The sequence below is a fragment of the Grampus griseus genome (assembly GCF_964374135.1).
Source record: "Grampus griseus genome assembly, chromosome: 16".
NCBI lineage: Eukaryota > Metazoa > Chordata > Mammalia > Artiodactyla > Delphinidae > Grampus > Grampus griseus.
The window spans coordinates 23003472-23016418 of record NC_139010.1 but is presented as its reverse complement, the minus strand read 5'-3'; the positions used below and the strand labels follow the sequence as shown (position 1 = coordinate 23016418).

The window sequence follows — 12947 nt, the reverse complement described above, 5'->3', positions numbered from 1 at the left end:
CTGGTCTGGGAAGATCCCACATGCTGCGGAGCGGCTAGGCCCATGAGCCATGGCCGCTGAGCCTGCGCGTCCGGAGCCTGTGCTCCGCAACGGGAGAGGCCACAACAGTGAGAGGCCTGCGTACCGCAAAAAAAAAAAAAAAAAAAAAAAGTCATTCTTTGTCTGTAGTAACAAATATTGTCTTAAAGTCTATTTTGTTTGTTATTAGTATAGTCACTCCAGCTCTCTTTTGGTTATACTTTGCATGGCATATCTTTTCCCCATTTTTTTGCTTTCAATCTATTTGTGTCTTTGAATTTAAAGTTTGTCTCTTATAGAAAGCATATAGTTAGATCATGTCTTTTAAAAAAAATCCCTTTGATGTGAATTTAGCCATTTACATTTAATGTAATTAAGGTGGAGTTTAAGTCTGCCATTTTGCTATTTGTTTTCTATATGTCATGTCTTTATTGTTTCTCTATTCCTCCATTACTGCTTGCTTTTGTATTAACTAGATATTATATATATGAATATGAATATCTATAAAGAACATATGTATATGGCTATTATGAAAAAGAATACAAATAACAAATGTTGGCAAGGATGTGGAGAAAAGGGAACCCTCATACACTGTTGGTGGGAATGTAAATTGGTGCAGCCACTGTGGGAAACAGTATGGAGGTTTCTCAAAAAACTAGAAATAGAACTACCATATGACTCAGCAATTCAACTTCTGGGTATGTATCTGAAAAAAACCAAAAATACTAATTTGAAAAGATACATGCACCTCAGTGTTCATAGAAGCATTATTTACAATTGGCAAAATATGGAAGCAACCTAAGTGTCCATCAACAGATGAATGGATAAAGATGATGTGGTATATTTATACAATGGAATACTACTCAGTCATAAAAAAGAATGAAGTTTTGCCATTTGCAACTATGTGGGTGGACTTGGAGGGTATTATGCTAAGTGAAATAAGTCAGACAAAGACAAATACTGTATGTTATCGTTTATATGTGGAATCTAAAAAATACAACAAACTAGTGAATATAACAAAAAAGAAACGGACTCACAAATATAGAGAACAAACTAGTGGTTACCAGTGGGGAGAGGAAGCGGGGGACAATAATTTGGTTGATAAATGGTAAGTCATGACGATAAGATGAGAACTGTAAACTTTAACAGAAAAGTGAAAAATTTCCATCCAAAACAGTGGGTATTCAAACATAAATGTAGTTGAGGAAATCAGAACGAGTCTAAAAATATTTGAACAAAGGAAGTGTTTCAGAGCTTCTATTAAGTATAGGAAATATGGGTAAAAGTAAACACAAGGTAGTTGAATGCCATATATATGTGTATGTGTGTGTGTGTGTGTATGTGTGTGCGTGTGTGTGTGTGTGTGTATATATATATATATATGGTCTTAGTAGCTAAATGAAACATTTAAAAATAGACTTTCTTCCAAATTTTTATTTAAAAACTTATTTTACTTATAATTTGTAATTCTTTTTTATACTCATTTTCTTTTCACCAGCAAGTAGACTGTGTTCAAGTACACTTTGAATGCCAGTCAGTGCTCTATTAGTAAGTATTTACATTTTCAAAGAACTAAACTGGCATTTATTAATGAGTATCCTTGTTTTGAGGCAGTAGTCATAAGCAAAAGCTAAGTGGATTCTCTTATGCTAACAGCTACAGAATAACAGAAATCAACTTTCTGTTGTCTGTAGCCACAGGAGACTGTAAACAAGCTAAGACAGTTAGTTACAGAGGGACAAATAAGCCTCAGTGTTCCCAGGCATACCCATGGGCAGGTTTAATGACTAAGCTATTTGAACAAGGGAGGTTTATGATTTCCCTACATTTCCATGGTAAATGGAACCAAGATTAGAATTCAGGAAGGTGTCTACTGTGTTCTCAAAAACAAACCCAGTGGAACTCCGGGGAAGGTAGTGGGACAGGGAATTGTCAAATGGGATTTTAGTTTTTTCCGTACTATTTTATTGTTTATAAAAGGATTATATTAATATACTAATTTGATTATTAAAAACTAAAGAGTTATAAAAGATAAATATGAGTAGTTGAGAAGTCATATGAATTTATAAATTTATTTTATGTATTTATTTTTGGCTGCGTTGGGTCTTCGTTGCTGCGCGCGGGGTTTCTCTAGTGGCGGCGAGTGGGGGCTACTCTTCGTTGCGGTGCGCAGGCTTCTCGTTGCGGTGCGCAGGCTTCTCATTGCGGTGGCTTCTCTGTTGTGGAGCACAGGCTCTAGGCACGCGAGCTTCAGTGGTTGTGGCTCACGGGCTCTAGAGCCCGGGCTCTAGAGCGCAGGCTCAGTAATTCTGGTGCATGGGATGCTCCACAGCATGTGGGATCTTCCCCGGCCCGGGATCGACACCGTGTCCCCAGCATTGGCAAGCAGATTCTTAACCACTGCGCCACCAGGGAAGTCCTGAAATCATATGAATTTAGATTTATGAGCTTGTACCCTCTGGGGGAATTTATTTCTTTTTAAACAGCATATTTGCTTGGCATTATTGAGGGACATGTAAAGCCACTCTAGGTGTCCAAACGGAATGTCAGTGAAACTAGAGAAGGATAATTTAAATTATTTGGATCATTTGAAAAACACTGTGCTGGATAGTTGCTCAGAGCCCTGCCTGATAGCTGCACCTGAGGACCAGCCATTTGACAGGATGCCAAAATTTGTGCAAGCCCATTTACTGGGTAAATAAAAGCAAGTTGCTTAAACTTTACCTGCCTCAAATTTTCTCTCAGCAATTCAGGGGGATGTTAATCCTGCCTTTTCCTTATAGGAATGAAACCAAAACTAATTTTAAGGAGAGAGAGAGAGAAAAAAAAAAAAAGACATCTTCAAAAGTAAATTCTAGATTAGATCCTCAGGGTAGAGGTGTATGGCTCATTCATGAGATTCTCTTCTCTCCCTGGTGCCTAGTATTGGAGTCTGCCTGCCACACAGTAGCTGTTGAACTGAACTTTGGATTTCTGAACCCACAAAGATAAAGAAGAAATCATGAACATTGGCTCCAGCAGATCTTTACAGCCTTAACTCCACCCTCTCCTATCCTCTTGCCACATCTATTTCCATATTGAATTGTTTACCCTGGGATTAATCCATGCACTCTGCCCAAGATGCCTGTTCCCCCCTTATGGAACTGCTGGACATTTTTTTGTATATGTTTTTGGACCCATTCAAATGTCACCTCATCTCTGGAGCTCCCTCTGACTGTCTCCTGGGCAGAGTTATTGCTCTCTCCTTGTGTTCATAAGCATTGTATCTTTATCTTTTTATTTTATATTTTATAATTTTTACATTGGTCTCCTCACTGACTGAGAATACCTTGACAGAGAGTTAGTGACTTTTTCATCATTTTATCCCCCAAATCTAGCATGCGCCTGGTGTTTAGGAAATACACAGTAATTTTTGAAAATTAAATTGTTAATGTGAACCCTATGTTAAGCATAACTGGTTACCATAGAGCACAAACAGGAATATTAATCAAATTAAATGAATAAAAATACTTTTTCTCCCCTTTGAGAATAAAAATTAAATTTATAAAATACATTTTAGAAAGATAGTTTTAATACATTTATGGTGTTAGAAACTTCATGCTCTTTTTGTAGTGAGTCTCTAAGTACGGCATCAGCATCACTTGGGAACTTGTTAGAAATGTAAATTCTTGACTTATGAAATAAAAAATTCTGGGCATGGAGTCCAGCAATTTGTGTTTTAATACAACTTATGAAATAAAAAATTCTGGGCATGGAGTCCAGCAATTTGTGTTTTAATACATCCCCACAGGTGATTCTGATGAATGCTAAAATCTGAAAAGCACTGTTCTAGAACAAATAAAAATGCTTAAGAAACTTTCACACTTGACCAAGAGCTCTTTTTACTTAATCAGAAATCTTGTTTAGTTTTCATACATAGTACAATTATTTAGTGTTTCTTGTACCAGGGTCCTTTGTATTCTTGAGTGTCTGCAAATTCTAAGAGAATTTTTAAACTCTTGAGTTTTCACTTCAAAGATGGTCTAAAGTATTTTAACACTTAAGACAAAATTTCTCTTATGCAGTGGTAGTTTACAATTTCATGGAACTAAGATTTTAGTTCCTTAAGTAAGAGTTCCTCAAATTCTGGTCCTGGGATATATTCTAAGGCACGGTGGTTAACAACATGGACTCTTCAATTAGACTATTTGGGTTCAAATTTAGGCATTGCCTAAATATGTGACCTTGGGCAAGTTACTTAAAATTTCTGAGCCTCTGTTTATTCACCTGTAAAATGGAAATGGAGATTATAATAAGGATCTATCTCATGAGATGCTCTGAGGATTAAATGCTCTTAGAACCATGTCTAGCACATAATAAGTGCTCAGTAAGTATTTATTATTATTGTTCTTGGAAATTTGTGCAGCAGTTAGGATTTTGCTGGGCTGCAAGTAACAGAATACTGGATTGTGTTCATTTCTTGTTGCTGCTATAACAAATTATCACAAATTTAGTGAGTAACAATAACACAAATTTATTATTTTATAGTTCTGAAGGTCACAAATCCAAAATAGGTCTCACTGGGATAAAATCAATCTTGATCTGGGACTTCCCAGCCTCAAGATTGTGAGAAAAGAAATTCTGTTGTTTAAGCCACACAGTCTGTGGTTTGTTATGGCATCCTCAACTGACTAATCCAGATTTGTTCCTTCTAGAGGTTCTAGGGGAGAATTTGTTTCCTTGCCTTGTTCAATTTTTTTTGTTTGTTTTGGCCATGCTCCATGGCATGGGGTCGAGGAACTTCCCTGACCAGGGATCAAACCCATGCCCTCTACATTGGGAGCACGGATTCTTAACCACTGGACCACCAGGGAAGTCCCACCTTATTCAATTTCTAGAGGCTATCTATATTTCTTGGCTTGTGTCTCCTTCCTCTGTCTTTAACCCAGCAGCACAGCATGTTCAAATCACTGCCTTGAACTTTTCTGCCTCCCTCTTCCACTTTTAATGACCCCTGTGACATTTAGTCCACTGGGATAATCCAAAATAATCTTATTTTAAGGTCAGTTGGAACTTCCCTGGTGGTGCAGTGGTTAAGAATCCACCTGCCAATGCAGGGGACACGGGTTTGATCCCTGGTCTGGGAAGATCCCACATGCTGCGGGGCAACTAAGCCCATGTGCCACAACTACTGAGCCTGTGCTCTAGATCCCACAAGCCACAACTACTGAGGCCGGGTGCCACAACTACCGAACCCGCGTGCTGCAACCACTGAAGCCTGTGCACCTAGAGCCCATGCTCTGCAACAAGAGAAGCCACCACAATGAGAAGCCCGCGCACCGCAACGAAGAGTAGCCCCCACTCACCACAACTAGAGAAAACCCGCGCGTAACAAGGAAGACCCAATGCAGCCCAAGATAAAAATAAAATTTTTAAAAAAAGTCCTGCCTTCAAATGTTGAAAAAAAAAATCAGTTGATTAGCAACCTTAATCCCATATGCAACCTTAATTCCCTGCTGCCATGCAACATAGCACATTAACAAGTTCTTGGAATTAGAATGTGGACACCTTTGGCTACTTCGGCCATTATTTTGGCTACTCCATGGATTGACAATAGTTTGAACCTTAAGGATATTTGCTGTTTACTTAAGAAGTCTGGAAGTAGGAGGATCTAACATTGATTTAGCAGGTTAACTACATTGTGAAGAACCTATACTATTTCTTCCTTACCTACTTTGTTAGCTTTTTCTCTTCATATTTGTCACCTCATGGTCAAAAGATGATCGTTGCATTTCCAGGCATCAGCAACATATTCAAGACAGGAAAAAGAGGAGGGGGAAAAAGAGGCTGTCCATTTTCCTTTCCCATCTGCCCCTTTTATCAGAAAGCCAAAGATTGTCCCTAGAATCTCTCCAGCAATCTTACTCTAAATGGGTCCTATGGCCATCTCTAGCTGCAAGAGGATCTGGAAGAGGGAGCATCTGGCACAGGAGAATGAAATCATACAGATTGGCTTAGACCATTTATGATACATTGATGGGGCCGGGTGCATTGCCTCCCCAAACAAAATCAGAGTTCTTTTAGAAAAAGAGAAGTGCAAGTGTGTGTGTGGGAGGGGTGGGGTGGAGAGGAGTTGTTGTCAAACAGGCAAATGACATTGGATATTAGAGTCTTGGAGGATTTTTCCCTTTAAAGAAATGTTCTCACTTGAGAAGCAATGCAGTATTTCTAGAAGCCTGATAAAGTACTTAGTTGTAGAATTTTATTTTTCTGTACCAAATTAGAGCAAGAAAACAAGACTATCTAAAGAAACATTTTAAAAACATAAACATGTAATTTATGATCTCTGTAGAAAAGTTATACAGTCTTTTCAATATAGATTTTCTCATCCAATTGAACACATAGCTGATGGCTGAGACCAACGGGGCTGTAGTTCAACGAGGCTAAAAACTTGCTCCTTTTGGCATACCTATGATTTCTGTAACAATGTCAATTCTATTTATGAAAACTATGCTTCATTGTCAGAACTTTAATTTGTTTCTGGTCTCTATTCAATTTTTCTAAAATAATAAAGGCAATCTGTAATAAAATTTCCAAATAATTACATCAACAAACTGCAGTGTACTGTCAGTAATGGTGATGCTACTGAAACTGAAATGTTGGCTGGCAGATGATACCATGTTGAGAAGCCCTAAGTATTTGCCAGTCAATGTATGAAAGTTCAGTTGTGATGCATGCTCAGTATATTATTTACTTAATTCAATAAACATTTATTGTGTCAGGCACTGTTCTAGAAACTGAGATTTTAGTAGCAAAGAAAAACAAGAAGAGGTTCTGACTTTATGCTCTTTGCAGTCTGGTTAGAATAATCCAAGAAACACAAATGAAAGTTCAAGGTATTTTAAAATCTATCAGATCACCAATGGTGGGGCATTCTCATATGCTAAGTTGATACACTCTCTGAAGATAAATTTTAAAAAATTATTCGTTTATTTATTTTTGGCTGTGTTGGGTCTTCATTGCTGTGCGCAGGCTTTCTCTGGTTGCTGCGAGCGGGGGCTACTCTTCGTTGCGGTGCGTGGGCTTCTCATTGCGGTGGCTTTTCTTGTTGCAGAGCACGGGCTCTAGGCACGTGGGCTTCAGTAGTTGTGGCACATGGGCTCAGTAGTTGTGGCTCGCGGGCTCTAGAGCACAGGCTCAATAGTTGTGGCGCACAGGCTAAGTTGCTCCGTGGCATGTGGGATCTTCCCGGACCAGGGCTTGAACCCGTGTCCCCTGCATTGGTAGGCGGATTCTTAACCACTGCACCACGAGGGAAGCCCTGAAGATAAATTTAACTGTATGTGTAAGTTAAGATGTCTGTACACTTTGACCCAGGGATTTGGTTTTTGGGAATCTATTATAATTAAAGAATCAGAAATGCAGACCAAGATTTACAGTCAAAAAATTTGATCACTACATTATCTTTACAAGTGAAAAATTAGAAATAAATACTCACCAAAGGGGAAATAGTTAAATAATTTATAGCATATGCATGAACCTATTGTAAATCTATTAAAATGATGTTTTTGAAGCATTTATACTCATGCTATACTGTTAAAAGGGTAAAAATTATGATTAAAAACTGTATATCTAAAATATTAATAATGTTATTGCTTGGAGGTCAGAAGGTGCAACCTTACTGAAGTTATTGAAGGGGGTCAAAAGGTACAAACTTACAGTTGTAAAATAAATAAGTCCCGGGAATGTCATGTACAGCATGGTGACTATAGTTAGCAATAATGTATTGCATATTTGAAAGCTGCTAAGAGAGTAGATCTTCAAAATTTCATCACACACAAAAAAACCCTTTTTTTGTAACTTTGTATGGTGATGGATTAACTAGGTAGTTAATGATTGTGGTAGATCATTTCCCAATATATAAAAATATCGGATCAGTATGTTGTACACCTGAAAGTAATACATCAGTTATACCTAAAAAAAAAAAGGCAGAAAAACGTAGGCATTTGGCAAGAAAGTTAAGCAAAACACTTGTATAATAAATTACACACAAAGAAAAGAAAAAGAAACCTGTAGGCCTGGGAGCTGCCAGTGGGCTTGTGCCAGGTGTGGCCGCCAGCAAGGCGTCCCACTGTTATTTATCTTAATGTTGAGAACAAGAAATACATGTTAGGATAGGTTAATTTCTTTTAGATTTAAACAAAGCACCTTCTAATTTGCTGAATATTTTAAAAGTTCTATAACTTTGGGAGGGAAGAATCCCTCCATGCCTATGACAAAACCCATGCTTTCTAGTAAAGCAAAGGAAACACTGAGAATGTTTAACAGAATTTCTCTCTGTAGGGCATGAGAATACAGGAGATCCCCTCCCCACCCTGCTTTTCTATATTTTACAGGTTTTCAGTAAAGAGAAAGTGTTATTCTTATAATGAAAAGCTTTATTTTAACAAATCTATATCATGAGTTAAAAAGTCTCCATCTGCAGATTTATAAAATAACACAAAATTAAAGCATGAGGCTCCTTTGATTATGTTAAGTCCAAAAAAAAAAGTTATTGCTGATTTACATGGTTATGAGTCACTTTTTGATTTTCCAAGTTTTTTTTATAATGGGCATTGTAAAAAAATATAAATTTATTTATTTTTGGCTGCGTTGGGTCTTTGTTGCTGCGCGTGGGCTTTCTCCAGCTGCGGCGAGCGGGGGCTACTCTTCTTTGCAGTGCGTGGGTTTCTCTTCATGCAGAGCACAGGCTCCAGGTGCACGGGCTTCAGTAGTTGTGGCTCATGGGCTCCAGAGTGCAGGCTCAGTAGTTGTAGCACACGGGCTTAGTTGCTCCGCGGCATGTGGGATCTTCCTGGACCACGGCTTGAACCTGTGTCCCCTGCATTGGCAGGAGGATTCTCAACCACAGCGCCACTAAGGAAGCGATAATGGGCATACTTTTATAATTAGAAAAAATGCATTATTTTAAAAGGGCAGTAATATTCATTGGGAAACTATAAGCAACATATATGCCCCTTGAAAATTTCATGCACTTCATTAAAAGCATAGCCTAATGTAGTTTTGGCTACTCTAGGAATATGATTATGTTGTTAAGTATGTGTACACTATGAAAAAATATTAATCCAGTAATTTAAAACAAATTCAATTTAGAGGCTTAAAATCAGAGGATCACTTTAAATGTGTGTTAGGTGTGTTAGAATAATTGCTTGACTTTGTACCTGGAAAATGCTAGTAAAACATTAACTTTTTGATTTTTTGCAGCAACAAGCATGAAAGCAGGCTACTAGCAATTTTGAGAGCTTGCAGAAACATTGCAAGGAAAATGAAGTTCCCTATTTTCATAGCAGATGCATTCACAGCAAAAGCATTTCGTGGGAATCCTGCTGCTGTTTGCCTCCTAGAAAATGTAAGTAGTATTTTGTTTTGAAGTGCAGTGCCTCAAATCCTAGATTCCTGTAGAACCAAGTATTTCCTAAAAAAAAAAAAAATCAGACCCACCTATTTGTGTACCTCTCTGGTTTGTTTTCTTTGTCAAATGATATCAGCAATGTTCATGTCTGCAAGTTGATATTGACCAAATCTTATGATGAGACTGCTTACACCTAGATGCAGGTGTAAGAGAAATGAAGATTCATGTAAAGAAGAACTAGAGCCAATTAAAAAAAAAAGTGTGTGGGGATTTCCCTGGTGGTTTGGTAGTTGAGACCCCCGCCCCCGCCCCCCCAAAAAAGAGCTCGAGCTCCTTGTAGCCTCTGTGTTTTCATTTAGTTAGCACCAAATGGGGAGGAGAATGAAATTAGATGAGTTTTATGTGACTGGATGTGGCTGATACTACATTTAGCTTAAAAGATTCTAGCTGGATATTTTTAACCTTACCTATAGTTCAGACAATTAGAAATTCTTTTCAGGACCAAAGATGAGACATTTTGCAAGGACTTAAGTAATGTAGTAGATAGAAGGAATTAAGCTCTAACATAGAGAGAACTCAGCTTACTGAAAGTCTCATTTTAAAAATGGCTCTTTGATTGGATAAGTTTTAACAGAATAGTCAAAGTTTCTTTGACCTTAGATGCTTTGTGTTGTTACCTGGGTGTTAGGAAACAAGCCAAGGTACGCTTCTACTCAGAGCAGTTAGTACAAGAGTAGATTTTCTGAAAATTACTTCAGGAACACAGTAAGCAGCTGATGATCTTAAAGGGCAGAAATAGAAAGGCAGAGGTAGAGAACACGGTGGGGAGTGGGGGGAAGGGGAGGGTGGGATGAATTGGGAGATTAAGTGTGACATAAATACACTACCATGAGTAAAATAGATAGCTGGTGGTAACCTGCTGTATAGCACAAGGAGCTCAGCTCTGTGCTCTGTGATGACCTAGATGGGTGGGATGTGGGGTGGGGGAGGGCATATATGTATACCTATACCTGGCTCACTTCACTGTACAGCAGAAACTAACACAACATTGTAAAGCAGTTATACTCCAATAAAAAAATAACACATTAAAAAAAGTCTTATTAAGTTGGGGCCTTTGAGTGCAAACATCAAGCTGGCTGCAGATTAAAATAACCTGAGGTGCTTTAAAAATTCCTATGCCCAGCCAATCACAATAGAATCTCTGGGGGTGGGACCCAAGCAGCACTGTTTTTTAAAGCTCCCCGGGTGATTCTAGTGTAAATCAAGATGGAGAATGGCTGAGGTTTTACTGAGACAGGTGAATATTGTTAATTGAGTCTTTGGTATACTTATTTTCTCCGTCAAATGGAGCAGCAAAATGGTGATCAAGAGTCCTCATCTTACCTTGGGCTTCCCTGGTAGCGCAGTGGTTAAGAATCTGCCTGCCAATGCGGGGACACCGGTTTGAGCCCTGCTCCGGGAAGATCCCACGTGCCATGGAGCAACTAAGCCCCTGCGCCACAGCTACTGAGCCTGCGCTCTGGAGCCCACCTACCACAACTACTGAGCTCACACGCCACAACTACTGAAGCCCCCGCGCCTAGAACCCATGCTCCGCAACGAGAAGACCCCACAAGAAGCCCACACACCGCAAAGAAGAGTAGCCCCCACTCACTGCAACTAGAGAAAGCCCGCCCGTAGCAACGAAGACCCAACGCAGCCAAAAATAAGTAAATAAATAAAACAAAACAAAGAGTCCTCATCTTACTTTGATGATGCATTCATCATGCAACCTTGCAGTTGGCATTTTCCAACCACAAAGTGCAGAAAGTAATAAAGTTAATAGGCTTTGTCAAGTAACACAAGAGCTTAGGAGTATTAGTGAGAGAATAACAGCCGGATTCTAAAATGTGAACTTTGTTTAGAAACAATATGGCAAACATAGCTTCACGTCAAGGACTTGTGAAATTGACTAAATCTGCTTGTCAAGAGTTTTAATATAGGTGCTTCCCTGGTGGCTCAGTGGTTAAGAATCCGCCTGCCAATGCAGGGGACACAGGTTCGAGCCCTGGTCTGGGAAGATCCCACATGCCGCGGAGCAACTAAGCCCGTGTGCCACAACTACAGAGCCTGCACTCTGGAGCCCATGAGCCACAACTACTGAAGCCCGTGCACCTGGAGCCTGTGCTCTGCAACAAGAGAAGCCACGGCAATGAGAAGCCCGAGCACTGCAACGAAGAACAGCCCCCGCTTGCCGCAACTAGAGAAAGCCCCCAGTTGAAAACCATTGTTTCAGAAGATACCTTCTCTAAAGAGAGGCTTATTCTGGAGTTTTCCTGTTTAAATTATCCATAAAAACAACTTTGTTGTGTGCCCAGTATATTTATTTATCCCGATTCAGCTGGCCTTTACTGGCTGTCTACCATAAGCTGGACACTGTGCTAGGATCAAATGTAATATTCATATATGTGTGTTTCTATTCTTTTAAACACTACTAATCATTTCCAGTGACAGCAAGGAGGATCAGCTTCACACTTTTTTTTTTTAAGTTTTTATTGAGTCTGTTACAATATTGCTTCTGTTTTGTTTTGGTTTTTCGGGCCCTGAGGCATGTGGGAATCTTAGCTCCCCAACCAGGGATCGAACCTGCACCCCCTGCTTTGGAAAGTGACCTCTTAACCACTGGACCGCCAGGGAAGTCCCTGGCTTCACACTTTTAAAGACGAATGCTTAGTTTTAGTTCCTAAAGTACTTGCTGTTCTGGTTTTTCTGGTTAAATTTAGGGACAACCAAAAGCCCGTTTTACAGGTTGGTGGGTTATATATTTAAAGAAAAACAGGTGTATAGCAATGCTGTGTTCAATCCATGCTTTAACTCATGTGCAGTGGCCATTTCCAAACTTGCTGCCCTTCCTTAGAGAGAGGATCACTGGCTCGGTGTGACCACACTGGGTCAGAGGCTCCTGGGGTTTCTAGAGGGTTACAACCTCATATCTCATTTTTATGCCCAGAAAAATGATGCAAAGTGAAGAGAAGATTCTTCTAGGACATTGAAGTGTTTTCCTTTGCCAAGTATTTGAGGGAACAGAGCAACGCAAAGGAAGAGGAAATGTTAATGTGGGAATTGCTGCTTCCCAAGTATCCTCACTGGCTTCTAGAACATAACTCTCAGCTTTGAGGGCAGTGACTTCAGGCAAGTTCAGCCAGATACATACTGTGCTAATTTCTTTTCATATATTATTTCATTTCACCCTCACAACCACTCTATGAGTAGGTCTTATTATTATTATCCCCATTTTACAGATGAGAAAATGGAGGCAGAAGAAGGTTAAATGGCTGACTTCAGAATCCCACCCCAGGTCTGCCTGACTGCAGGGCCCATGCTTTTAACCCACTGTACTCAATACTAGACTAAGATATCTTCCTCTTTTATGTGCTCCCACGGCACCCTTTCCCAGTTGATAACATGCATCACTCTTGTTGTAATTCATTCAATGCCTGTCTCTCTCACTACTGTACATTCCATGAGATCTTAATCTATTCTGACTTGTTCCAACACA

The 12947-nt window shown here is 39.4% G+C and overlaps 1 protein-coding gene across 6 annotated transcripts in view; it reads left to right on the top strand.

Annotated features, from left to right (window-relative positions):
* Nucleotides 1-12947, top strand: part of PBLD (phenazine biosynthesis like protein domain containing) — a 74058-nt gene that overhangs the window by 12232 nt on the left and 48879 nt on the right. For all 6 annotated transcript variants that reach the window (XR_014297862.1, XM_082673203.1, XM_082673204.1 and 3 more), the window contains exon 2: nucleotides 9262-9406. Coding sequence is in view for 5 of the 6 variants with exons in the window: in XM_082673203.1 (XP_082529329.1) it covers nucleotides 9323-9406 (84 nt within the window). In the remaining variant the exon portion in view is untranslated. The remainder of the gene's footprint in view (nucleotides 1-9261; nucleotides 9407-12947) is intronic.